At 59.5% G+C, this 27297-nt stretch overlaps 2 protein-coding genes across 2 annotated transcripts; both read right to left on the minus strand.

Moving 5' to 3' along the window:
* Positions 1-2127: 2127 nt before the first annotated feature.
* GFRA2 (GDNF family receptor alpha 2) lies at positions 2128-27205 on the minus strand. Its single transcript, XM_027714069.2, has 9 exons — positions 26819-27205; positions 19960-20283; positions 17102-17185; positions 13371-13719; positions 5411-5520; positions 5166-5306; positions 4902-5077; positions 4373-4426; positions 2128-3702 (listed from the first exon to the last, which is right to left on the minus strand). Exons 1-9 carry the CDS (start codon positions 26856-26858, stop codon positions 3565-3567), a joined length of 1416 nt encoding a protein of 471 aa, XP_027569870.1. The 5' UTR covers positions 26859-27205; the 3' UTR covers positions 2128-3564.
* LOC120324649 lies at positions 21784-26587 on the minus strand. Its single transcript, XM_039388268.1, has 2 exons — positions 23136-26587; positions 21784-23104 (listed from the first exon to the last, which is right to left on the minus strand). The coding sequence occupies exons 1-2, from the start codon at positions 23427-23429 to the stop codon at positions 22454-22456; spliced, it is 945 nt and encodes a 314-aa protein (XP_039244202.1). The 5' UTR covers positions 23430-26587; the 3' UTR covers positions 21784-22453.
* Positions 27206-27297: the final 92 nt, after the last annotated feature.

The following is a 27297-nucleotide window of genomic DNA, read 5'->3' on the forward strand; positions in this document are numbered from 1 at the left end:
TCCCAATCCTGCTGCATCCAGGAATGGCACATCCCAATCCTGCTGCATCCAGGAATGGCACATCTCCATCCTGCTGCATCCAGCAGCTCCAGGAATGGCACATCCCCATCCTGCTGCATCCAGGAATGGCACATCCCCATCCTGCTGCATCCAGGTGCTTCAGGAATGGCACATCCCAATCCTGCTGCATCCAGCAGCTCCAGGAATGGCACATCCCCATCCTGCTGCATCCAGGAATGGCACATCCCCATCCTGCTGCATCCAGCAGCTCCAGGTCTTGTCCTGCCTCTGGCCCCACCGGCACGTGCTCGGGGAGGGCCCAGCAGTGCCAGAACACCCCCCAGAGCGAGGAGGGACCCTTAACTCGGCTTCATCCAAAGCTTTTTGCTTCCTGCTGCTGCCTCCTTAGGCTGGAAAACCCGGGGAGCTCCCAGGAGCAGGATGGACAATCCCGAGCAGGGAATGCAGGATGGACAATCCCGAGCAGGGAATGCAGGATGGACACTCCCAAAGCAGGGAATGCAGGATGGACAATCCTGAGCAGGGAATGCAGGATGGACAATCCCGAGCAGGGAATGCAGGGTGGACAATCCTGAGCAGGGAATGCAGGATGGACAATCCCAAGCAGGGAATGCAGGATGGACAATCCCGAGCAGGGAATGCAGGATGGACAGTCCCGAGCAGGGAATGCAGGATGGACAATCCTGAGCAGGGAATGCAGGATGGACAATCCTGAGCAGGGAATGCAGGATGGACAATCCTGAGCAGGGAATGCAGGATGGACAATCCCGAGCAGGGAATGCAGGATGGACAATCCCGAGCAGGGAATGCAGGATGGACAATCCCAAGCAGGGAATGCAGGATGGACACTCCCAAAGCAGGGAATGCAGGATGGACAATCCCAAGCAGGGAATGCAGGATGGACACTCCCAAAGCAGGGAATGCAGGATGGACAATCCCGAGCAGGGAATGCAGGATGGACAATCCTGAGCAGGGAATGCAGGATGGACAGTCCCAAAGCAGGGAATGCAGGATGGACAGTCCCGAGCAGGGAATGCAGGATGGACAATCCTGAGCAGGGAATGCAGGATGGACAATCCCGAGCAGGGAATGCAGGATGGACAATCCTGAGCAGGGAATGCAGGATGGACAGTCCCAAAGCAGGGAATGCAGGATGGACAGTCCCGAGCAGGGAATGCAGGTGCCCCGTGGGCAGCAGTGATGGATGGAATCCCTGCCTGGCAGAGCAGTTCATCCTCCTCCCAGCAATGCCTGCAGCATTCCCAGCCTTCTCAGGGAAGAGAGGAATCCAGCCACCACCCGGAGGAGCAATCCATGCTGTGTTTTACATCCCCTTCCCTACGGAATCACGGAGCTCAGACTCCAAACCCTGCATGGTCGGGGGTCACCCAAATCTGGCTTTGGAGCCCCCCCAGCCACCCCTCTCCATGCCAGGATGGTTTTTTGGGAGCCAAACTGCTCCGCAGGGTCAGAGCTGTCAGAGGAGGCAGGGAGCAGGAGCAGGAGCAGGAGCAGGAGCAGGAGCAGGAGCAGCCTGGCTTTGCCCCCGGCTCCCGGGAGAGCCGTGACATGTTTATTTTCCCCGTGCCAGCTCCCCCGGCTCAGCCCTCTCTGCTTTTTTCCGCGCTGGAAAAGGGAATATTCATCCATCCCTCCCCTTCCCCACCGGCCCCAGCTCCCTGCAAACAGCCCAGCAGGTCCCTCCACTCTGATTTTCAGCGTCCCAGGCCAGGATTGGAGCAACCCAGTCTCTGGAAGGGGTTGAACAGGGTGATTTTTAAGGTCCCTTCAACCCAAACAGCTCCAGGATTCTGCGATTCCACGACTGTGGCATCCCAAGGTGCCCAACACCCCCTTTTCCACGGGCACAGCTGGATGGGAGCCGACGTTTCCGCCGCCTGACAGGAGCGGCAAAGTGTGAAAAAACCTGAAATAAATAAATTAAAAGAAAAAAAACAACAACCAAAAAAAAAATCGAGCAACTCGCTGCTTTGCCTGACCCAGATCTCGACGTTTCACTTCGGTTTTTAAAGCGCTGACAGGTCGTCTTGGGGGGGGGGGAAAAAAACCCCCACCAACCAAAAAAACAACGTTAAGGCGAGAGGATGGTGTTTCAAATCCACGGCTATTGCACATAAAAATAAAAACAACAAAAACCAACCCAAACAGCAACAACAACAAAAAATAAAACCGAATAAAAAACCCCTCTCCCTGCCACACGGGGAACGTGTCAGCTCCTTTGAAATGTTGCCTTGTTTGCTTGTCTCCCGGAGCAAAACAGGCAGGGAATTGTTCTGGAGAGCTGCAAAAATATTTGGGCTGACCCAAAAATCTCTGTGTTCCTGCAGCTGAAGGGGCCCCCCCCCGGTGACCCCCTTTCCCCAGGCTGGGGATGCTTGGCCAGAAAACTCGGATTCCATCGGAGCTTTTTGGGGCTGTTTTCATTCCTTGGGTTTGTTGGTCTGGGTTTATTTTATTATTTTGTCTTCTCCATCATAGACGTCATTAAAAAAAATAAACTTTTACAGCAATGCGTTTTGAAGTCGCCGTTCCGAGCCCGGTTTTTGTTTTGTTTTGTTTTTTTGCCTTTCCAAAAAAAAAGAAAGGAGGGGAAAACAAAATTTAAAAAGCCACACGTTGCATCTGGTTATGTATATACATACATATATGTAGGTATAGGTGAGTGGGGTATACATACACTATATATGTATATAGAAAAGAAAAGGGAGAGGAACACAGAGAGAGATTCTGACCCCCCCCCCCCGAGGGGTCAAATCCCTTCCCGACCCAAATTTAAAAAAAAATTAAAAAAAAAATAAAATAAAATAAAATAAAGAAAAATGAAGATCTCCCCCTGGAAGTGACAGGCTGAAAACATCGGGATGACCCCACACAGTTCAACAAAAGTTTCTTTTCGCTTCCGTTTGAAAACTCTCGGGGAGAAATAAAAACGAAACAACCCCAACCAAAACCCCCAATAATGGTGTTAAAAGGTCCAGCCAGTCCCCTCCGAGCTGCACAGGGGGCTCCCCACGGCACAGCCAATCCTCTGGGATGCTCCCCTGCGGAATCCTCGTCCCCAGGCCGGCGGATCCTGCGGATATTCCTGAAAATCCCCTTCCCCCAAAAAGCTCTGCTCCGTTTATTTCCCCCTCCCCAGCGCCGCTCGCAGCTCCGGCCCCCTCCCCTTTTCCCCATTCCAGGGGTGGGGTTTTCCACCACGAGAGAAAATCCTGCTTTGGAAAAACAAAAAAAAAAACAAAACAAAACAAAAAACACCCTCAAAAACCATGGAAAAAAACCCCAAATGATGAAACCAGGAAGAAAAAAAACCACCAAAGTTTCCCAGCGTCGGTGAGAGGGTCCCTCCTGCCGCCTCGGCATTCCCGCGCCTCGGCATTCCCGGCGCTCCAGAGGGTCTCTGTCCGTGTCCCCCCGTGGCCGCAGCAGGAGCTGGGGGTGAGGCTGAGTGCCAGCGGGCACTGGTGGGCACTGGTGGGCACTGGTGGGAGCGTCCCCGTCCCGCCGGCCTTTCCCTCCCCTCTATAATCCCGGTGCCAGCAGCAGGATGGGCCCCAGGAGCACAGGGAGCAGGATCCGGCCCGCCCGGTGTCGGCTGCATCCCCCCTTCTGGTCCACGAAGGTCTTCTGGTCCGGCATCGTGTCCGTGGTCAGCTGGGTCTGGGGGCAGAGGAGGCGTCAGCAGGGCGGGTTTGGGGGGAGGTGGAAGCATCCAAGGGAAAAGCATCCATGGATAAACACCTGGTGTTCCCTTTGCTCATCCCTGGTGTTCCCTTCCCTCATCCCTGGTGTTCCCTTCCCTCATCCCTGGCGTCCTTCCCTCATCCCTGGTGTCCTTCCCTCATCCCTGGTGTTCCCTTCCCTCATCCCTGGTGTCCTTCCCTCATCCCTGGTGTCCTTCCCTCATCCCTGGTGTCCTTCCCTCATCCCTGGTGTCCTTCCCTCATTCCTGGTGTCCTTCCCTCATCCCTGGCGTCCTTCCCTCATCCCTGGTGTCCTTCCCTCATTCCTGGTGTTCCCTTCCCTCATCCCTGGTGTCCTTCCCTCATCCCTGGTGTCCTTCCCTCATCCCTGGTGTTCCCTTCCCTCATCCCTGGTGTTCCCTTCCCTCATCCCTGGTGTCCTTCCCTCATCCCTGGCGTCCTTCCCTCATTCCTGGTGTTCCCTTCCCTCATCCCTGGTGTCCTTCCCTCATTCCTGGTGTTCCCTTCCCTCACCCCTGGTGTTCCCTTCCCTCATCCCTGGTGTCCTTCCCAAGCTGTTTGCACAGGGAAACAGCTCCCAGGGCCAGGATCCCCCTCCCTGTGCTCCCTCCCTGCCCCAAACCCACCTCTGAGTAGCACAGGCTCTGCTCTTTGGACTTGTTTGGCTTCAGTCCTTGTTCCTGGGGAGGAGAAGGCAGGAAGGGTGAGGGCAGGGATGGGAACCGGGGTTTGGAGTCCTGGATTTCCCTGTGGAAATCGGGGCTCGGGGGTGAGGCACAAAGAGAAAAGGTGAGCAGGAGGAGGAGGAGGAGGAGGAAAAGCTCATCCCTTTTCCATGGGCAGCTCAGGGTCTCCACCGGGCTCCTGCCTTGCACCCCTGCTGCAAATCCTCCTGCTGTGGACACCCACAGACCCCATCCCACCCCTCTCCCAAGGAGCAAAACGCGGCCCCACACGCCCAGCCCGACGCCAGAAAACATGTATTTTCCACATTTCCCCAAAACCACGTGGAATTGGAGCCGCTTTCCCCCCGGAGCAGGAGAAGGAGGGCTCGGGGCAGCCACACCGGCTCACCTGGGCAGGCAGGTGATGCTGCCCCGGGTGAGGGGCAGGGCACTGATCCCTGCTTTTCCCACTCCCTTCTCCCATCCCTACCTGGGCGGGGGTGCAGGCGGGGCCGACGCTGGTGTCGTAGATGGTGTTGCTGTCGTTGACGTCGTCGGGCAGGGCCGGGCTCTTCTCCGCCCTGGGAGGCACCGTGACGGGGGGAGAGGGGTTTTTGGGGGCCACGCTCACGTCGCTCCCGTTGCCAAAGGCCTGGATGGCGTTTCCTGGGGGCGGGAGAGGTTTTAGGGGGGCTGGGTGATGCGGCAGGGTGGGGTGAGGAAGCGGGGCAGGGGGAGCCGGGAAGCGCCTTACGGAGACAGGGGTTTTCCGTGAAGTCCCGCAGGAACTTCTCGCACTCCTCCTCCATGTTCCCGCTGCCCTTGCAGGAGCACCAGGGCGAGATGGTGATGCTGGTGGTGCTGGCGTCGACGTAGTTGGGGGTCATGTCGAAGCCTGGCAAGGAGGAGGAGGAGGAGGAGGAGGAGGAGGAGGAGGAGGGACAGGGATGAAGCCACGGTGGGAGGGGGACCCTTCCCCAGCCCGAGGCTGCCACTCACCGATGAGCCCCGCGTAGGAGCCCAGGCACGCCTGGTAGTTGTCCCCGGGGCAGCTGGTCAGGGACTGGAAGGTGGCCTGGCAGTTGGTGTGGAAATCGGCCAGACGGGACCTGGAAAGGGAAGAGAAGGGGGAGAGGGACGGGATTGCACCGCCTGTCCCAGCACGGAGCAGCTCGGAGATATTTCAGCAGGATAAAGGGGAAGATAAGGGGGAATATAAAGGGGAACATGAAGGGGAACATAAATGGGATTAAAGGAAGGAGATCTAAATGAGAGCTGAACTCAGGTGGTGAAACTTCTTGTCCCACCTCTGTTGCCCCACCCTGACAAGGGGGCATGGTATGAGGGAGCCAGCCCTCATTCCCGAGGGAATGAACCCCCTCCAAGCCTGGCACCCTCATTCCTCCATCCCTCCCTGCTCCCCAAGCCCTCTCCCAGCACTGCTCCACCAGGCAGAGACCCCATAAACTTCCCGGTCTCGTTTGGCCTCTCCCAGGCGTCCTTACAGGGCCAGAAAATTTCACTGCCTGGATTTATCCTCCCCCCTGGAACCTTCCAGCTCGGAGTGCAATTAAAATGCCTGAGGTTGGGAATTACAGTTTTCCTTTCTTCTTTTGAAGTCGAGAAGGGAGGGGGGGGGGGAAAACCCCCCAAAAGGCAGCGGGGTGGGGGTGAGATGCTCCCACCCTGCTGCCTGACCCGGGAGAACCAGCAGAGATGGGGAGAACCAGCAGCAGCAGGAGGAACAAGGAAGGGCCACGAGGAGCTGATTTCCATCCCTCAGTCCGATTCCTGGCTTGGTTCCCCCGTCCCATCTTCCCTCCCGCACGGAATCAGCACGAGGAGCGACGGAAGCAGAAGTTTCACGGGAGGTGTCCCTTCCCCGTGGCCTTTAAGGTCCCTCCCACCCCAAACACTGCGTGATTCCGCCATTCCACGATTATTCCCAGGGGTATCCGTGACCTGGCTCCACTGACACACACCCGCTCCTCACACCGGAACACGGGGAGGGATCCCCCAGGTCGGGAATCGGAATTCCCTGAAGGACTGGGAAGAGCGGAGAAGAGGATGGACAGACGGCCCGGGGGACAGAAGGACGGGCTGCAGATTCCCAGGGAGACTCAGCCATCGAATGGACAGACAGGAGGGTGAGTCGTGGCCCCTCTGGAGGAATCTCCCACCCCGAGGATGAGCCCTGGCATTTCCCAGGGGAAAAGCTCCTCGGCTCCCTTTTTTTCCCCCCCAGCACTTCACACACCCCGCAGGAGGAACAGGAATACATTATTTCCCTCAGCTTCCTCTCCTCCCTTCTTAATTAAATGTCAGCTTTGTCCAGGCAGTGATTGAATCTTCCAGCGGTACCTGCCTGGAGCCGCGGGAACCGATGGAAAATTGCGTCATTTTTTCGTTCCTTAAATAGGAATGATTTGTTTTCGGGAGGCTTTTGAGCAAATTAAACACGGGAACAAATGAAGCGGTGGCTGAACGGAGCAGATTCCTTCCACCCACCCCAGAATTCCTCCTCCCCGTTCCAGATCTCCAGGCAGGGACCACCGGAGTGCCAGGGAGGAGCAGGAATGCTGCAGTTCCAGGGGCTACATCCCAGGGAAAGGATGTGGACACCCCATCCCTGGAAGTGTCCCAGGGGCCAGGTTGGAGCAACCAACTTGGCAGGGGGTGGAATGGGATTCCTGTAAGGCCCCTTCCAACCCAAACCACTCCACGATCCTCAGGTTAAGAGGGAATAAAGGGAGGGAATAAAGCCCGGCTGCTCAGGGCCGGACCAGCACACTGGATGCTCCATATGGGAATGCAGTGGGATTCCTGGAGACTCTTGCTGGTGACCGAGGGCCTAATTGGGTGCTAATTGCTGCCATCCCAGCGCCCATCCGAGCCCAGCAGCATCAGGCTCCTGAATATTTCATGCCCAAAATACCGGGATTACTCCGGACCGTGGTTTTTCCAGGGTCCATTCACAGGGACCGAGGGGAAAAAGGGCTTTAAAAGACACGAGCCCGGAGAGGCAGCCGGGAAAGGCGCCTGTCCCCCTCCCCTGCAGAGCCGGGGATGTTCAAGAAGCTGCGACAACACGCGAAAAAAAACCTCGGCGAGACATGAAAAACCCGCGGGCCCCGCTGGGCATCCCCCTCCCAGCGCTGCCTCTGCCTCGTGTCCTGCTGGAGAGGAATCCTTTTGAAGCCGGGAGATGCTGAGATAAAACAAAGATTAGCCTCAAACGCGGGCAGGTGATTCAAAGAGCCCCCGGAGGAACGAGGGAAGCCGGGACAAAACTCCCGCTTTTGTGGATGATCCCCCAGCAAAGGCAGCAGACGGTTCACGGGGGAGGGGGAAAAAAAAGAAAAAACACAGGCAAAGAGATCAATGGGGAGATTTGTTTGAGCTGGGAAAAGTTCTGTGCCACCTCTGGGGAGCGGAGTGGCCCGTTCTGGTGGGAGCCAGGGGAGCCTGAGTTGGGGTTTTGGGGAAAGCTGAATTTCTGCGTGGCTCGGTGGGGTGGGCGCTGCTCCCTCATCCCGAATTTCAGGAGGAATTCCTTCGTGGAAGGGGCTGTCAGGCACCAGAAAGGGCTGCCCAGGGAGGTGGTGGAGTCCCCAGGCTCTGGGCAGGGTGACAAGGAGGGGGTGAGGTTGGACTTGGTGATCTCGGAGGGCTTTTCCAACCTCAGGTCCCTCGCTCGGGGATAGGGGGACAGCAGGAAAAAACAAACAGAAAAAAAAGGCAAACCCCACCATAAACCGAAGGAGAAACCCCCAAATTAGGCCGAGCAGAGGCAAACCAGCAAGAGAGGGGAAAAAAATCAGGAGAGAAACCAGCCCAACTTCTCAGTCAGGAGCTCTCCACGTGCCTTTCAGGACACCACGTTTCGATTCCCCGCCGATAAGAGCGGCTCAAAGGCTTTTTTTTTTTTTTGTGGTGGTTTTTTTTTTTTATCCTCTTTGCCTCTGCTCGAGCCCTATCATTACCCGGGGAGGGAAGAATTAAGCACACGCATCATTTGGTTTTAATTGAGGGCCTGTTCTATCCCATTGAACTGCTAACTAAGCCGAACAGGAGATTGTGTTTACATAAGCAAAGCCCGAGTCGGTATAGACTTGCTGTCACATTAAGTCAATACTTATGAAGCCTCTCGATTTAATTATTCAGCGAGAATTGACTTATTATTGTGTTAAAAGCCCGGGGAGCCTCGAGGGAGCTGAGCCCTCCCAGCTGCCTCCACATGTGGGGTCCCAAGGGAGGGTCACCCACGAGGTGCTGCCCCACCGACCCCCCCCCCACCCCCCCCAGAAATCCAAATCCAACGATCTTTAGAGGTTTCCTAATTTAAAAGTTGGATTTGGAGGCTGGTTGTTGCAGGCTGGGAGCTGGGGGAGTGTGTCAGCCATTGCCCCTCAAACTCAACCATTGCCCCCCAAACTGCACCATTGCCCCCAAAATTCCACCACTGCCCCCCAAACTCCACCATTGCCCCCCAAACTCCACCATTTCCCCCAAACTCAACCACTACCCCCCAAACTCCACCATTGGCCCCAAACTCAAACACTGCCCCCCAAACTCCAACACTGGCCCCAAACTCAAACGTTGCCCCTCAAACTCAAACTTTGCCCCCCAAACTCCACCACTGCCCCCCAAATTCAAACCTTGCCCTTCAAATTCCAACACTGCCCCTCAAACTCCAACACTGGCCCCAAACTCCACCATTGCCCCCCAAACTCAAACATTACCCCCCAAACTCGAACACTGCCCCCCAAACTCAACCATTGCCCCCTCAAACTCCATCACTGCCCCCCAAACTCCACCACTGCTCCTCTCCACCAGCTCCCGGAGCCGCTGTTGGATCCAGGAGCAATTTTTCCCTCCTCCTCCTCCTCCTTCCCCGCCAGCCGAGCCCCGCTCGTTACAGGGAGTAATGAGAAAGTTGAGCTGCTGCTGCTCCGCTGTTTATCAAGGAAACATCCATTCCGGATGGCATTTTGTCTCTGCTAAACAAAGGCCGGGAAGGCTTTAAAGAAAGAAGTGTTTTGTTCCCAAATTCGGTGTTTAATCAACACCCAGCTGGGCCGGTTCTGCTTATTCCCGGTTCTGCTCATTCCCGACCCCAAAAGCCGAAAAGAGGCGGCTCTGCTGTGCCCAAATATCTCCCCGATGGGCACAGACACCCTGGGAGGGGCTGGGAAGATCCCTCACCCCATCCCCCAGCCTTAAATACACCAAAAACAGGGATAGAAAAACTCTGGGAAATGATCCCTCACGCCCCACTCCCCCAGCCTTAAATACACCAAAAACAGGGATAAAAACTCTGGGAAGTGAACCATCAGCCCCCACTCCCCCAGGAAAAACGGGGATAAAATCTCTGGGAAATGATCCCTCACCCCCCACTCCCCCAGGAAAAACGGGGATAAAAACTCTGGGAAATGATCCCTCACCCCCCACTCCCCCAGGAAAAACAGGGATAAAAACCTCAGGAAAATGATCCCTCACCCCACTCTCCCAGCCTTAAATACACCAAAAACAGGGATAAAAACTCTGGGAAGTGAACCATCAGCCCCCACTCCCCCAGCCTTAAATACACCAAAACCAGGCCACTCTCCCAGCCTTAAATACACCAAAAACCAGGGATAAAAACTCCAGGCAATGAACCATCAGCCCCTGGATGCTGAGGGAGCTCCAGCCAGTGGAGGCTGGGAAATTCTTCAGCCCCAGCACCACTGGAGCGTGTAAGACCAGATTATTTGTGTTCCCGACTTGCTGATGCAAGACGAAAAAATACAGCAAAGCTGCAGCTGCTGAAATCAGCTCTTTTCTCCCCCTTCTTCCCTTCCCTTCCCTTTCCTTTCCTCCTTCGCTGAGTGCTTAGTGCTTTTTTTTTTTTTTTTTTTTTTTTTTGGAAAAAGGTTTTTTTTTACATTCCGGGAGCTCAAAAACCTGCCGGTCGCAATCAGACACAAAAGCCCCGGGAGCTCGGCGGGCTCCCGGAGCGCCGGGAAAAGCTTCCCTGGGCACAAAGGGCCGCGCAAATTGCGGCGATCTGAGCCCGGTGGAGGCGGGGAAGGGCCCGGGAGGATTTTTTTTTTGAGTGGTCAGCCGGGTCAAGGGCATTGGAATCGATTTATCCGGAGCAAAAAGCCGGGATTTGTGCCCGGAATAACCCACAAAGCCGGGAAGGGGGTGGCACAGGGGATTCTCCGGGTCCCACTGCCAGCTGGGATGAGCCCATGGAGAGCTGGGATTCTCCAGGTCCCACTGACAACTGGGATCAGCCCGTGGAGAGCTGGGATTTTCCAGGTCCCATTGCCAATGGGATCAGCCCATGGAGAGCTGGGATTTCCCAGGTCCTTCTGGGATTCTCCGGGTCCCACTGCCAGCTGGGATGAGCCCGTGGAGAGCTGGGATTCTCCAGGTCCCATTGCCAATGGGATGAGCCCATGGAGAGCTGGGATTTCCCAGGTCCCCCTGGGATTCTCCAGCTCCCACTGCCAGCTGGGATCAACCCATGAAGAGCTGGGATTCTCCAGGTCCCATTGCCAATGGGATCAGCTCATGGAGAGCTGGGATTTCCCAGGTCCTTCTGGGATTCTCCAGGTCCCACTATCAGCTGGGATGAGCCCGTGGAGAGCTGGGATTTTCCAGGTCCTATTGCCAATGGGATCAGCCCATGGAGAGCTGGGATTTTCCAGGTCCCCCTGGGATTCTCCAGCTCCCACTGCCAGCTGGGATCAGCCCATGGAGAGCTGGGATTCTCCACGTCCTTCTGGGACTCTGCAGCTCCCACTGCCAATGGGATCAGCCCATGGAGAGCTGGGATTCTTCAGGTCCCATTGCCAATGGGATCAGCCCATGGAGAGCTGGGGTTCTCCAGGTCCCACACCTAACTTGCTGTCAGCAGGGGTTGGGTCCTTGAGGGGACACACGGGAGGAGCCCAGGGGACAAATCCTGGCCCCTTCCTGCCCTCAGAAGGACAGCACAGGGTGTCCCCCCAGCCACGGGCACCCCTGGGTGACCCAGAGCTTCAAACAGCCCTCCCAAAGCACCCAGAGCACCCCACACCTCGGTCAGGATGGAGGAGCTGGGGGATTTTATCCCCCCCTCCACGGAACCCCCAGCCCTGCACAGCTGGAAAACAGCAGCAAAAAGCCACGAAAAACCTCCAGGAATGGGTGATTTCCACGCTGGGTCTTTTAATTTGCCCTTTCCCTTCCAACTCCTCAGCTTTTCTGGGGAGGAAGGGCCCCTTCCTGCCCGGGGCAGGAGCCTTATCCCATCTCCTGTCACCGCTGGCTTTGGGAACACTCGGGATCTGCTCCCAGTTCAATCCCTCGCCAGGCCCCTGTCGGGTAAGGATGAGCATCAACCTGCTGGATAAACACAGGGATATCAGTGGGAAATCCCCTTGGGATGAGGGGACACGGAGGGGTTTCGTGCCTGGTCGCTCCTGTGTGGAGATGCCAGAGGGGAGTGGGTGGGATGAGACCTTCCCCTTAAAAAACCCAGATCCAAGGAGTGCATCCATGTCCTGGAACACCCCACCACGAGGGGAAAACGCCTGAGGCTGCAGCACAGCTCTGCTGGAAACAACGGAACGCTGGATTGGGGTGTCCTGCAGAGCCAGGACCCCCAGCCAGGCAGCCCCCAGCACCCATCCCCATGCCAGAAAAGCGCACTTCCACCTCGGAGCAAACACTCCAGGCAGCTGCTGCGCCTTTCCTCCCGTTGCTGCTTCACCTCCTCCTGCTGGGATTTCATCTCAGGCAGGCTCAGGCTCCTCATTAACGCTCGGCAGCTCCGTGGCCGCTCGCCCGGGTTATCCCTCTCCCTCATCCGCAGCATCCCCCCTCGGAGCGAGCTGATGGAGAGGTGCTGCCACTCACCGCTATCTTTTATTCATGGACGTTGGCTCATTGTATTACTTTTTGATAAAAAGCCCCAATTCCCACATTTCCAGCGGCTCCGGAGGAAGACCCGGAGCTCTCATTTCTTCCGCCGGGAAACTCCATCACCCCGATGGCAAAGAGGAGCAAAGCCCCTCCTGCTCCTGGCAGAAGACAGATCCCTGACGAGGCTGATCCAGCCCCTGGAGGGTTTTTTGCCGTGTGAATAATGAGTTTCATAACTGCACAGGAGCCTGAGCTCCCACCTTTGCTCCTCCACGGGGAAAGCGGCGGATTTCACCAGCCGGGAAGGCTTTTTTTGGGATGCTGGGAGCACAGGGAGGGATTTGGCTGCTTGCAGGGCACGTGTGTGACCTCCTGCCCTTTGAACATTCACCCCTCCACAGCTCGGGGAGGTGGAGCAGTCCCGGGTGGGGAATGGAGCTGCACATTCCCCAGGGATCCGGCTCTGCCGCTCACAGCAGCAAAGGGAGGCTCCATCCCTGTTCCCTTGGATTCTCCAGGTCCCACAGCTAATGAGGACATGCTGGGAGCAGCCCCCAGAGAACTGGGATTGTCCTGCTCCCACTGCCAGCTGGGATCAGCCCATGGAGAGCTGGGATTCTCCAGGTACCACTGGGATTCTCCAGGTGCCACACCTAACTAGGACATGTTGGGATCAGCCAGAGGAGAGCTGGGGTTCTCCAGGTCACCCTGGGATTCTCCAGCTCCCACTGCCAACTGGGATCAGCCCCCAGAGAGCTGGGATTCTTCAGGTCCCACTGACAACTGGGATCAGCCCATGGAGAGCTGGGATTCTTCAGGTCCCACTACCAACTGGGATCAGCCCATGGAGAGCTGGGATTTTCCACGTCCCCCTGGGATTCTCCAGCTCCCACTGCCAGATGGGATAAGCCCCCACAGAGCTGGGATTCTCCAGGTCCCACACCTAACTAGGACATGCTGGGACCAGCCCCTGCAGAGCTGGGATTCTCCAGGTCCTCGTGGGACTCTCCAGGTGCCCCCCGGGACTCTCCAGCCCCCCCTTCCAGCCGTGCCCCCCCTTCTTTACCTGCACAGGTGATCCGCCCGGCAGGTGCCCCGCAGGTCCAGGCAGTTGGGCTTCTCCTTGTCCTCGTAGGAGCAGGAGGGGACGATGGTCTGGCGGCGGCGCTCGGCGCAGGCGCGGTCCTTGCAGGAGCAGAAGAGCAGGCGGAAGGTGAACTCGCCGGGCACGCGGTCGAAGAACTGGCGCAGGGCCTTGTGGCACTTGCGGCGGCTGCAGGGCTCGGCCCCCGCCAGCTCCCGGCTGCACGTGGAGATGTACCCCGAGCGCAGGCGCTTGCAGTTGTCGTTCAGGTTGCAGGCCTTGGCCGCGTCCAGGCAGTGGTTGCTCTTGGAGGAGGCGGCGGGGTCCATCCCTGGGGAGGGAGGGAGGTGGGGAGGTGGCCTTGGGTCTGGGGACGAACTCTGAAACTCGGGGAGAAGCTTCTCAGCTCAGGGGTTGGGAGAAGCTCTCGAAGCTGGAGGGATGCCTCTCAACCTGGGGAGAAGCCCTCAAACCTGGGGAGAAGCTTCTCAGCTCAGGGGCTGGGAGGAGCCCTCAGAGCTGGAAGGATGCCTCTCAACCTGGGGAGAAGCCCTCAAACCTGGGGAGAAGCTTCTCAGCTCAGGGGCTGGGAGGAGCCCTCAGAGCTGGAAGGATGCCTCTCAACCTGGGGAGAAGCCCTGGGACCTAAAGAGAAATCCTCGAACCTGGGGAGAAGTTTCTCGACCCAGCGATTAGGGGAAGCCCTCAAAGCTGGAAGGACGCCTCTTAACCTGGGGAGAAGCCCTCAAACCTGGGGAGAAGCTTCTCAGCTCAGGGGTTGGGAGAAGCTCTCGAAGCTGGAAGGATGCATCTCAGCCTGGGGAGAAGTCTCTCAAATCATGGATAGGGAGAAACCCTCAAACCTGGACAAATTCCTCTCCGTCTGGAAAGATGCCTCTCAAACCCAGGGAGAAGCTTCTCAACCCAGGGATTAGGAGGAATCCTCAACATGGAAAGATGCCTCTTAACCTGGGGAGAAGCCTTCAAACCCAAAGGGAAGCCCTCAAACCTAAAGAGGAGTCCCCAAACCTGGGGAGAAGTCCTCAAACACAGGGAGAAGCTTCTCAACCCAGGGATTAGGAGAAGCCCTCAAGGCTGGAAGGATGCCTCTCAACCTGGGGAGATGCCTCTCAAACCCAGGATGGGGAGATGCCCTCAGACCTGGGGGAGATGCTCTGGGGAAGGACTGGCATCAGTGCCACCCCTCTGGCATCTCCAGCACGGCCCATCCCTGCCCTGCTGGCAGTGGGTAAGGGGCTGGATGGTTCCCCCCTCCCCAATTTGGAGGCCCCCATCCAGCCCAGGGAGGGTTAAACACCCCCCAAAACCGGGGGGACCTGGTCAGGCAGCTCTGAGTGCATAATTCATGCCAGGAATTGGCAACGTTTCCTTCCCCTTTGTCAATTATTCAGAGAATAATTATTAATTATTCAGCCCTCTCCAAAGCAGAATAATCTGCCAAACCACAGAGGGCCCCTCAGCCCCCACAGCCTCTCCCCAAAACTAGGGCTCAGTGCAGCTTTTTAGGGGCTCAGTGCGGCTTTTTAGGGGTTCAGTGCCACTTATTAGGGGTTCAGTGCAGCTTTTTAGGGGTTCAGTGCAGCTTTTTAGGGGCTCATGTTCCTGTGACAACTGCTCCAAGCCCTGCAAGTGGTTAACAGCAGATCTCCTGCACAAAGCCGGGGTTTTGGGATCTGTGGGAAGTGCCAGCTTATTGTCTAAACCCCCCTGAGCATCTCATCACTCCTGCCCTGCCCTGGACCTGCAGGGACCTGGATGCATCTTAATGGGGTTTCTGGGGAGCTCATTAATAAAGCACGAAAGGCATGAAAGTTTCATGAGCAGGGGAGGAAACCGGGGGGGTGAGGGGCTGGGCAGGGGACCTGGGGCCACTTGGCATCCCCTCTGCAGGCCCTGGGGGCCCCTCAGTGCCGGACAGAGGCAGAGCAAGAGGAGGAGGAGGGTGACGGGGAAGGCAGAGCTGCTGGGCTGAGCCCGGGGGGCCTGATGCCAACCAAGTTCTTGGGGGTTGGTGCCCACAGGGCTGGATTTGCAGCTGGAGCCTCTTCCTGCTCCCCACGGGCTGTGCTTGGCCCCGGGGTGCAGCCCCCCCTTGGCACTGAGGGGTATCCTGGGCTGCTCTGCCCCTCGGGGGGATCCTGGAGCGCGGCCCCCCTGCCCGGGGGAGGCTCAGCGCTGGCTCCTGGTGCCCTGGCACACTGCCCATGGCTCACACGAGGCTCGCAGCCCCTCCTTTCCTGCACCACGGCCCCGTAATCCCCCCCCCCCCCCGGCTCTCCCCCCCAGGCAATTAGCGGCAGCTCGTTCTCCACAACAACCAGCACTAAAAAGCTCGTTCGCTTCACCGCCCGCGCTCAGGTCGGGGCTGGGGGTCCAGGGGGGCACCCGCGGGCTGCTCGCACCCCCCCAGCCCCGGCCAGGGGGGCAGGGAAGGGGTGGGAGAAGCCCCGAGCCCGCAGCACGGAGCTACCCCTTCCCCCAGCCCCAAAATCGCCGGACGGGCTCTGCCGGTGTCAATAAATCAGCCCGGGAGGGTCCAATCCCCCACCCCACACTCTTTTTTTGCTTTTCCTACTTTCCAGCAGTTAAATATTTCCCTGACGCCGATGTGATCCCGGGGGGGGGGGGGCAGCCTCCTCCCAAACATCCCAAACATCCCAATCCCGGGAAAATCCACCTCGGGGGGGGCTCAAACCCGGCAGAGGGGTGGGGGGGATGCACCGTCCCAGCTCTGCTCAGGGGGGTCCCCAGGTGAGTTGGGGGGGCTCCGGGCAGGGCTGCACGACCCCCCGAGTTCACACCGCGACATCTGGGCACACGGGGACATCCTCCCCCCACCCCCAAAACCTCACGGCCAGGCGGGTTTGGGGGGAAGGGTGAGGAGGAGAAAGAGCGAGGAGAAGCCAAGGCACTGCTGACCTAATTTGGGAAGGGGGTGGGGGGTGGCAGAGGGAAGGTTGTCATGGAAATGGACGGCAAAAAAGAAGTTGCCGAGGACGGTGGTGGAGTTTGGGATCCTCGGGGAGGGTGGGAGGAGGCACAGAGATGCTCCAAAGGGCACGGAGATGCTCCAAAGGGCTCGGCATCCCTCTCCCAGCAGAATTCCAGAGCTCGGCTCCAGGCCACCCCCCCCCCGGGAGGGACAGCAAACAGGGTCCCCCCTCAGCCCCCCCAAATATGAGGCATCTCGAGGGTCCCAAATCTTCCAGAAGAAGTGGAACGGGGGGTCTGGACCCCCCTGGAGCCTCCCCCTCCTCCCCACCCCGGTGCTGGGGACGAGGCAAATCAGGGATTTAAGGGAATTTCAGCCTCTCCAGCCCAACCTCAGCAATCTCCTGTAAATCCGTGGTTGAATCCAGGAGGTAAAAAAACCTAAATCCCAGCCTAGGGAGGGCTGAAACCAAGAGGATCTGCCCCAAAATGCCTCAGCAGGCGGGATCCAGCCCCTCCATCCCCCTCCAGCATCCCAGCCAGCTCCAGGGAGGCCTCGTGTCCCCCCAGGGCACCAGATTCGGGGTGATGGGCGACGAGAGGGGCAGGAAAGCAGCTGGAGGAGCTGCAGGAGCTACAGGACAAGCCCCGGGGAGGGGAGGAGCTGCAGGTTTTCCCTGCCAGGGAGCTCTCTCGGTGGCAGGTCTGTGTTCCCCGGGCAAGGGGAAGATAAAGCAGCCAGAGCGTGTTGCTTTTATTACCTGAGAAAATTGAAGCGAGTCTGAATATATCAGAGAGACGAGAGGTGACCGGCTCGTAGGGGGAAGCTTCATAAAATTCTTCTCCTGCCGTGGGAGGAAAGGGAGAGAAGGAAGGGAGGGAGGGAGGAAAAGCAAATTAAAACCCACAGGGGGAATGATCTCGGCACGGGCAACCCCCCCACCACCACCAGCCTGGGATTTGGGAAGGGGGGAAGCCAAAAAGCCTTTAAAAAAAGCCTGAAACACGAGGAAAAAAGCTGATTTTGGAGCGGTTCAGGTGGGCTCTGGCTGCTGGGGAGGGGGTGGGAGGGTCCTGCTGCCAGCTCAGCTCCCTGTCCGAGCCAGGGCTGGCAGTGGCTCCAGGAGTTGAAGGAATTGGGATTTGAAGGGGGATTGGGATTCCCTGGCCACAGCCCCCCAGCCTGGGTCAGCTGCAGGCTGGAAGTTTGAGGGCCTGTGCTCAGCTCTGGGTTGTTTTATTGTTGTTCCAAACCCCCCATTTGCCTAAAAACCCGCTGTAAGATGGTTTTCCACCCCGTTCCTTGGGAAAATAGGAATATTTCAGTGCAGGGGTACAGACCCTCATCCTCTGAGAGCCCCAGAGTGTCCCCACGCTGCACTCCAGGGGCTCATCCACCACAATCCACACCTTCCAGAGGGAACCTGAGGGGCAAATCCCCCTTCTCCCATCTTGGATCTCAGGGAAAACTCCTGTGCTTTTGCTGGGTTAAACCCCAGGAAAAAAATAAAAAAACAATTTCAGGACAACCAGCCATGGCCCTCAGGAGAGGAAACGCTCTCCCCAAACCCCGGCGGCCACAGGAAAAAATAAATAAAATATATATATATCTGTAAAAATTAATCGATGGCCGGACTTTGAAAGCCCCGGCTGAGGCTGAGCAGCAGCTGGAGCATCGATCCAGGAGTGCTGGGGCATCCCTTCCCCAGGATCCCTGCGGGGTGGGGAGCCAGGATGGAGCCTGCTGTGTCCCAGGGATGCATCCCGGGGTTATTCCCGGCCCGAGGCAGCAGCGTTTATCCCGCTTCAAAGCCTGCGTGGCCAAGGAGGGGCAGGGAGCGGGGCAGGAGGGTTTGCTCCGAGCCCAGCGGCTCCTCAGGGGCATTCCTTGGAAATCTGGGAGGAGGAGACACCGGTGGGATGCCGGGTGGGATGCCAGGCTGGGCCGTCTCCACCTCCTGCGGGGTTCCAGCCCGTCCCCCCGTGCCTGCTCTCCCCAGGGTGATGCTCTTGGGGGGCACAGGGAAGGGAACAGGCTCCGGGCAGCCCGGAGGGTCCTTCTCCAGGCCATTCCCAGCCCCTCCTCCAGCTCCCCGGGTTTCCTCGTGCTCCGATGACAAACAGCACCTTGATTAAAGCGCGTTTAGGAAGCACAGTAACCTCCCGGTGCATTGCTCCGCCGGCGCAATGAATAATTAAACCCCAGCTTGACTCCTGCTGCTTTGCCAGGGAAATTACGGAGCATTAAAAGGGCACTGGACCTGCCTGGAGATACAATTAACCCCCAGGAACGAGGCTGGAGCCAGAGCAGCCCTCCCCGGAGGCAGGGACAGGGGACATTCCCCAGCTGGGAGGACACCAGCCCCGAAATCTTGGCTAAAACGGCACAAGATCAGGATCTGCTTCGGGTTCCTCGCTGCACATTAAAGCAACGAGCTGCTGGATCGCCCCAGAGCTTCCACCTCTCCCTAAGACTTGGCATAATCACTTCTCTTCCCACCTCCTCCTCCTCCTCCAGGTACAGCTCCTGGAGTACCCAGCAAGCCCTTAAAAACGTCCCTCATTCATGCTTGCAAAGCCCTGGGAAGCTGCTCAATGAAGGCTGTTAATGAGGGGGAGAAAACAATTAAGGAGTAATTCCTGCTCTGGGACGGGTTTTGGGCTCGAAGCTTCCTGTGCTGACCCAGATTTGGAGGGAACTTCACCCAGGGGGGCTGTGAGCTGGGGTACAGCTCCCCCAGCCTCAGGAACAGCTCCCCCATCCTCCAGTACACCTTTCCCATCCTCAGGTACAGCTTTCCCATCTTCAGGCACAGCTTTCCCATCCTTGAGTACACCTTTCCTATCCTCAGGTACAGCTTTCCCATCCTCAGACACACCTTTCCCACCCTCAGGCACACCTTTCCCATCCTCAGGCACAGCTCCCCCACAGAATCCCAGAATCCCAGACTGGTTTGGGTTGGAAAGGGACCTTAAAAAAATCTCCTTCCAACCCCCTCCCCCGGGCAGGGACACCTTCCACAGGGACACCCCGTGCCCGTCTTGGGCAGCTCAACCCCCATGAGCATCCTCTGGGAATGGGATGCTCACCTGCCCTACCTGGGGTGCCCATCTCCCTTACCCGGGGTGCCCATCTCCCTTACCTGGGCTAAGGGAGCTCACCTGCCCTACCTGGGATGCTCACCTGCCCTACCTGGGGTGCCCATCTCCCTTACCTGGGGTACCCACCTGCCTTACCTGGGGTAAGGGAGCTCACCTGCCCTGCCTGGGGTGCCCATCTGCTCTAGTTGAGGTGCCCATCTCCTCTACCCGGGGAACCCATCTGCTTTACCTGGGGTACCCACCTGCCTTACCTGGCGTGCCTGTCTCCCTTACCTGGGGTAAAGGAGCTCACCTGCCCTACCTGGGGTGCCCATCTCCCTTATCTGAGGTACCCACCTGCCCTACCTGGGGTGCCAATCTCCCTTACCTGGGGTAAAGGAGCTCACCTGCCCTACCTGGAGTACCCCCCTGCCCCACTTGGGGTGCCCACCCGCCTTACCTGAGCTACCCAAGCCCCACCCACCCCATTTCCCCCAGACTCCCCTCCCTCCTCCAACCGCGCCAGCACCCCCCTCACCTTCGGTCAGCCCCAGGTGTATACTCCAGTAGATCTGAAGGCACTGAAGCTCCTTCTTCATGCCCCTCTTGCAGCGGCAGTCGTACAGGGGGCTCTCCTGCAGCACCTCCAGGGCCGCCTGGCACTCCTTGTTGGCCAGCATGGTGTTCCTGTCGCGCCCGGCCAGGCACTGGCGCAGGGTGCGGTAGCGGGCGCTGCAGCCGGGCTCGCCCGCGCACAGCTCGTTGGCCCGCACGCAGTCCACGGGCACCCTCCAGCCGCGGGGGTCCTGCCCCGCCGGGCCCGGGGGGGGGGCGGCGGCTCCCAGGCAGCGCAGCATCTCGTCTGGGACGGGGAGGGGCAGAGAGGAGGGCACACGGAGGTGAGGGAGGGCGGAGATGGGGCGGGAAGGTGTCGCGTTCCCTCCCCGCCCGCCCCGCGCGGCCGCCCCGGGTCGTGCCCAGTTATGTTTTAAAATATCCTCACCGCGTTGGAACGACTCCCGTTTCTCCCCTCTCTCCAAGGATAAGGTGATTGTTTTCTGGTGGAAGTTAAGGGCGGGAGGTAAGTGGGTGCTGACCCTCAGCTGGGCTCTGGGACACCCTCACCCCGGTCCATCCCCACAGGGCTGGGCACCCCCGCGGGCCCCTCTGCCTTGGGGTGCAGAAATCACAGAATCACAGAATCCCAGAATCAGCTGGGTTGGAAGGGACCTCCGAGATCATCCAGTCCAACCCTTGATCCAACCCCGCCGTGGTTCCCAGCCCATGGCACTGATGCCACATCCAGTCTGTCCTTAAACACCTCCAGGGATGGAGAATCCCCCCCTTCCCTGGGCAGCCCATTCCAATGGCTGAGCACCCTCTCTGCAAAGAAATTCTTCCTAAATTCCAAGGGTAAGGTGATTCTTTTCTGGTGGAAGTTAAGGGTGGTGGGTAAGTGGGTGCTGACCCTCAGCTGGGCTCTGGGACACCCTCACCCCGGTCCATCCCCACAGAGCTGGGCACCCTGCATGCCCCTCTGCCTTGGGGTGCAGAAATGCTCCCAGGGTTTTGAAAGCTGGTGGAACAGAGGCCTCAAGTTTCACCAGACTTTCAAAAATGTGATTTTTTTTTAGCAGATTTTGAAATCAGGATATCCTGAGCTATGAGGCACCCCCAAGGAGCATCCAGTCCAACTCCTCACCCTGCACAGGCCCATCCCCAAGAGTCCCACCCTGTGCCCCAGGGAAGCATCCAAACCCTCCTGGAGCTCTGGCAGCCTTGGGGCTGTGCCCACTGCCCTGGGGAGCCTGGGCAGTGCCCAACCAGCCTCTGGGAGAAGAATCTTTTCCTGAGATCCAACCTGAGCCTGCCCTGGCACAGCTCCAGCCATCCCCTGGCTGCTGTCCCTGGTCCCCCCAGAGCAGAGCTCAGTCCCTGCCCCTCCTCTGCCCTGGGATGAGGTTCCTGGTGGCGACACCTTTGGGGTGTTCCAGGGAGGGTGATTGTTCCATCACGCCTGAAATTAGCCTGGATGTGCCACAGAATCGTGGAATGGTTTGGGTTAGAAAGGACCTTAAAGGTCGAACTGAAAGAGGAGAAATTTAGGTTGGAGGAAGGGAAGAAATTCCTCCCTGGGAGGGTGGAGAGGCCCTGGAATGGATTTCCCAGAGAAGCTGTGGCTGCCCCTGGATCCCTGGAAGTGTCCAAGGCCAGGTTGGAACAACCTGGGCTGGTGGAAGGTGTCCCTGCCCATGGCAGGGGGTGGCACTGGATGAATTTAAGGTCCCTTCCAACCCACACCACTCTGGGATCCCAGGATCTCATTCCACCCCCTGCCACAGGCAGGGACACCTCCCACTATCCCAGGCTGCTCCAAGCGCCATCCAGCCTGGCCCTGGACACTCCCAGGGATGTCACCAGGCACCCCAGAACCCAAGAGGTGCCCCAGGGTGTGGAATGAGAAGGTGGAGGGTTAACCCAACCCCTCCACATCCAGCCCCACGTGTATTAAACCAACCCGGCAAATCCGTGACCTCGGCGTGTTCCCAGCCCCGGAACACAGAGCCCACGGAGCCCAGGGAAGCAGGAATTCCATCCCAGCTCCCTGCACATGCTGCTCTCGGGGCTTTTCTTTGAGCTGCTCATCGTTTTCAGCCCCATCATGGGATTTTTCGGGCGTCTGACCCACGGGGTTGGGAGTGCCAGAGCTCGGCAGGGAAGCTGTGGCTTGGCACAGGCTCTTCCCCCTGGGATGGCCTCCTGCCTCCCCACTGTGCCAGCCATCCCTCGGGGTGGCAACTGTCCCTGCTGCCCGTGCCCACTCTCAGCCCCAGCCTCTGTGCCCTCCCCTCCTGCCTCGGTGTTCCCGCGGCTCTCACACCGTTCCCATCGTCTTCTCCTTCTCTTTTCCTTTTGGGAATCGATCCTTGCCAAGCCAAGCCCGGGCCCAGCCCCTGTGGGTGCAGTGGGGACTGGGCACAGGTAGCACTGGGCCCCCCCAGCCTGCACCAGGGACAGGGTGGGCACTCCTGTCACTCCCGACCCCCCGACTGCCAGATTCCAGGGGAAGCCCTAGGACAGGCAAAAACGGGCATGGCAGGACCCGGAGGGCACCCTGGGCTGCTCCAGAGGGTGATGGACAGGGGGGGCCCTGCTTTGTGCAGCGCCAGCACCCCCCAGAGGGTGATGGACAGGGGGACCCCCCTTGGTGAGCGCCTGTCCCTGAGCCCCGAGGAGCAGCATTCCCATATTCCCATCCCGTGAGGAGCAGCATTCCCATATTCCCATCCCGTGGGAATCTCGGCCTCCAGCTCCCAGCCCCTTCCCAGCCCGGGTCTGGCAGGGGGACAGTGACACCTACAGGAATGTGACAAGGGCCACCCGTGTCCCCCCCTCGCCCACCAGGACACGTGGGTGGCTCCCAACAGGCAGGGCTGGGCCCCTGCCACCACCCTGGGCTGGACATTTGTCCCCTGCCACCACCCTGGGCTGGGCATTTGTGCCCTGCCACCATCCCAGGCTGGACATTTGTCCCCTGCCACCACCCTGGGCTGGGCATTTGTGCCCTGCCACCACCCTGGGCTGGACATTTGTCCCCTGCCACCACCCTGGGCTGGGCATTTGTGCCCTGCCACCACCCTGGGCTGGACATTTGTGCCCTGCCACCACCCTGGGCTGGACATTTGTGCCCTGCCACCACCCTGGGCTGGGCATTTGTGCCCTGCCTCCCGCATCCCATGGGAAGGAGTGGCCAGAGGGGCAGGTGGCCACACCCAGCTTTGTCCCCCTGGGTCCTGTGCCAGAGGGGACACTCGGGGGGCCCTGGGGGGGGGACAGGGGGAAGGAGCAGGGTGGGCAGCAGCAACAGCCCAGGTGGAAACAGCTCCACTGCCCGTGGTCAGTGCAAGGAACAGATCCCACAGATCCCTCCTGGTCTTCAGCCGACGATCCCAAACAGGTTCGCAGGGTCCGGGTAACCCACGGTAGATCCAACCTTGGGAAGGCCATCCCTGGCCTGTCAGGATTATATTCCACACGGGAGGCAGGCAGGAGCCGTGCAGGCACACTCCTGGCACACGGCCCGGGCTGCTGGAGGAGGAACAGGCAGCCCCGAACGCTCCTGGGGGCAGGAATGCTGGATCTTCACCACGCTTTGGAATGATGCTGGAAGGGGCTCTGCAGCTTCACATGCTGGGAAAGCCCAGCCTGAGGCATCCAGACAGCCTGAGCCTGCTGTGGCTGCAGGGCAACCACTCCAGGGCATGCAGAGCCATCCCACAGCTCCAGAGGGCATGGAGAGCCATCCCACAGCTCCAGGGGGACATGGAGAGCCATCCCACAGCTCCAGGGGGACATGGAGAGCCATCCCACAGCTCCAGGGGGACATGGAGAGCCATCCCACAGTTCCAGAGGGCATGGAGAGCCATCCCACAGCTCCAGGGGGACATGGAGAGCCATCCCACAGCTCCAGGGGGTATGAAGAGCCATCCCACAGCTCCACCATGTGCCATCCTCGCCCATTCGGTGTCAGATCCAGCTGGTGCTCATCCCAAATCCCTCTGCCCTGGGCCAGGTCTCAGCTCCAAATTCCATCTTCTCCAGCCGATGCCACAAAGCCTCTTCCCAAACAGCCACATTCCTGCCTCCTGGCTGGATCCATGGGCCTCCCAGGCAGGAACCAGAGGTGCTGGCAGGCAGGTATGGAAGGGAGACATCCTTGCCCTGGTGCAAAAGGCGCTGGACCACCTGGAATATCCTCGTGCACATCCCAGTGCCGGATTGGGAAGCCCAACAGTAAATCCACCCGCTGGGAGCCAGCAGGGATGTGTGCTGGTGGCGAGCTGGCCCCGTCCTCCTGGCTTTTTCCACCTTGTTTCCATGATCTCGCAGGGAACAGGGATCTGTGAGCCCCTCGGCCTCCCTGGGAGGGTTCCTGCAGCATCCCACACCGTCCAGCCGGGAATGCCAGCGGAGCCCGGAGCACAAAGCCACCCCAGCAGAGGAGGCAGGGCAGGCACAGCCCTTCCTCACGCTCACAGCCTGCACAGCACAGCCTGGTCCCTCCAAATCCAGCAGGAATCAGCCCCAGCTGCCACCTCCGTGGGTTTTTCCTGGATCCCCCCCTTCCCTTCCCGGCCCTGCAGCCCCACCGAGGCACAGGGTGGGGAGTCTGCATGGAGGGCGAGACCCAGGGGGGATTTTTTCACCCCCCTTCCCCCCAGAAACCCTCGCCTGATAGAGCCACCCTCCCTAAACTCCCATCCATAAAACATCTGCAGAGAATTCCAAGCTAATCCTCGGCAGTCTCCGGGGTGTCGGAGCAGGCGAGGATTTGCAGGCAGATGCACAAGGCTCTGCCAGCACACAAGGAGATGGCCCCTTTTCCTCCCCACACCAGCAGCCTCTTTTCCGAGCTCTAAGACACGTTTTCTTTTGCTGGTTCTGCCACAGACCTTCGGGAGAGGGAAATATTTCTCCTCTTGCAACTCACCCCCCAAAAAGGCTCCCTCTGGAACACGCAGCCTCCCAGAGCCAGGGGGCTGCTTTGGCTCCTTGGGAATGATCCCAGATGTGCAGAGCCGGGTGTTCTCTGCACCAGGATCCTCCCCACGAGGCCACCCTTGGGTGGTCACCCCATCCCTGGGGGTACAACATCCCTGGATCACCGGGGTGCTCCGGCTCCTCGGGATTTGGGGATGCAGCTTCCCCCCCCCGCACCCACAAAGCCTTTGGGGCAACCAGGAATTGGGGGACAGGGGGGGCCTGCTTTCATGCAGGGCGGCTGGACCCCAGTCTGGATGTCTCCAGTGGGGCACCCTGGAGGTCCCTGTCCCCCTGGGGGTCCCAGCCCCCCAAAATGTCACCATGAGACGTCCAGCACCGCCTCAGGCATGCGCACAGCTGGGCCCCCAGCCGGGCTGGAGCCCCCCTTTTCTCCCCTGCCCAGGGGTCTCCCCACTCGTGCCCCCTTCTCTCTGTCTCAGAGGGCACAGCTCGTGCCCCCCAGCACTCCCTGGGAGAGGGCACCCCCAAACTGGGGCTGGGGCCTGTGTCCCACCCCACACAGAGGCGTGGGAGGCACCAGCTGACCCCTCCCCACCCCACAGCACCCCTTCAATCCCCGGGATCGCGCCGGGAGCAGGGAGGGGAAGAGCCCCTCACCCTCATTCCAGGCAGGGAGCGGAGCCGAGCTCCACGTCCCTCTGGAGCGGGGTTGGCTCTGCCAACCTTCAAGTCTCCCCCAGCAGCTCCCTGGCCCTTCTCCCTGGCCCCGCAGGACGGTGACACCCCGCCAGCCCAGCAGAGGCTCAGCGGAGTTTTCCGGGTGCTCGATGCTGCAGGGAGCTGGGATCACACCCGGGAACAGAGAGGGAGCTGGGATCACAGACCGGGAACCCACGGGGGGCTGGGATCACAGACCGGGAACCCACGGGGGGCTGGGATCACAGACCGGGAACCTACGGGGGGCTGGGATCACAGACCGGGAACCCACGGGGGGCTGGGATCACACCCCGGGAACCCACGGAGAGCTGGGATCACACACCGGGAACCCAAAGAGATCTGGGATCACACGCCGGGAACCCACGGAGGGGCCGGGAATCTGGGATGGCATCGGGAGCACGACACGGGCACAGCCAGGAGCCACGGCAAGGAGGGCAAAAAACCGGACATTTCCCACCTGCCTCCTTTTCACCCCAAACCCAGCACGGTCTGGGGGTCCCATCTCCCCCTCCCTTTTCCAGCTGCACCTCCCGTGGGAGGCTGCCCTAGAAATAAATGGGAAGCGTCTCCCGGCGCAGACAAAGCTCCCCGGGAACTCAGCCGCGCTCCCTCTCTCCGGCACCACGCGCGATTCCAGCCGCGGGGACGGCGGTTCCCCACGCACACGCGACACGCCACGGGCTCAACTTTCCCTGCCCGTTCCCCGCGCCGCGTTCCCAGCCTTTGGAAGGGCGCGGGGTGGGGAGCAGCACTGGGAGGGCACCGCACGGGTGGGAGGGGGCGAGAGGGGCAAATATCCCCCCAAAACGCAAATCCCTGCTGGCTGACGAGGAGAGAAGGATCGCAGACGAGCAGGGCTGTGCCGGTGGATGATCCCGCTCGCTCCCTGCGCTGCCAGCGGCGGGGGCTGCTTGGGGTTGTGTCCCCCTCGTCCCCCGTGTCCCCCTCCCCGTTTTAAGTTTACAGGGAACAGGAGAATCGAGTTGCCCTTAGTTAAGCCCCTCGCCGCGTCCCCCTCCTGCCGCAGCGCCGGCTCGCAGGGGGTCGGTCCCGCTCTCAGCCCCCGCAGCCTCTCACCCGGGGGTGGGGGGGACACGCCACCTCGGCCAGGCGACAGCCACCACCCCCCAACATCCCCCCCACCAGCCCGGGGCACCCCGGCCGGGGCCACTCACCTACGAAGAGGACGATGCAGAAGGCGTTTGCCAAGATCATGTTAGGAAATCCGCGCGCTCCTCCACGTGTGCAAAAAAAAATAAAATAAAATAAAAATTTAAAAAATTTAAAAAAAAAAAGGGATGGATCAAAAAAAATAATATATATATATATATATAATAATAATTCCCAAGGCGAGCAGGTAAGATCCCAAATCCTGGAAGGGAAGGGAAGGGAAGAAGGGGGTGTGCTCCGCCCGGCGCGGAGCCGGGTCCTCCTCAGCCGCTCGCCGCCTCCCGCATCCCCGCCGGGCTCCGCTCCGCGCTCCGGGCTCGGCGGCTCCGCGGGGCTCCCGGAGGAGCTTCTGCCGAGCTCCGGCTGCCGGGGCGGCGGGGAGGGGGCGCGGCGAGGGGCGGCCGCGCTCCGCCGAGCCCCGGCGAAGGGGCCGAGCCGGCGGTGCCGCCGTCCCCTCCCCGCCCCCCCGGCCCTGCCCGCCCCC

This window comes from Pipra filicauda, unplaced genomic scaffold (assembly GCF_003945595.2).
Source record: "Pipra filicauda isolate LSUMZ 115617 unplaced genomic scaffold, ASM394559v2 scaffold629_size504944_pilon, whole genome shotgun sequence".
NCBI classification, from domain to species: domain Eukaryota; kingdom Metazoa; phylum Chordata; class Aves; order Passeriformes; family Pipridae; genus Pipra; species Pipra filicauda.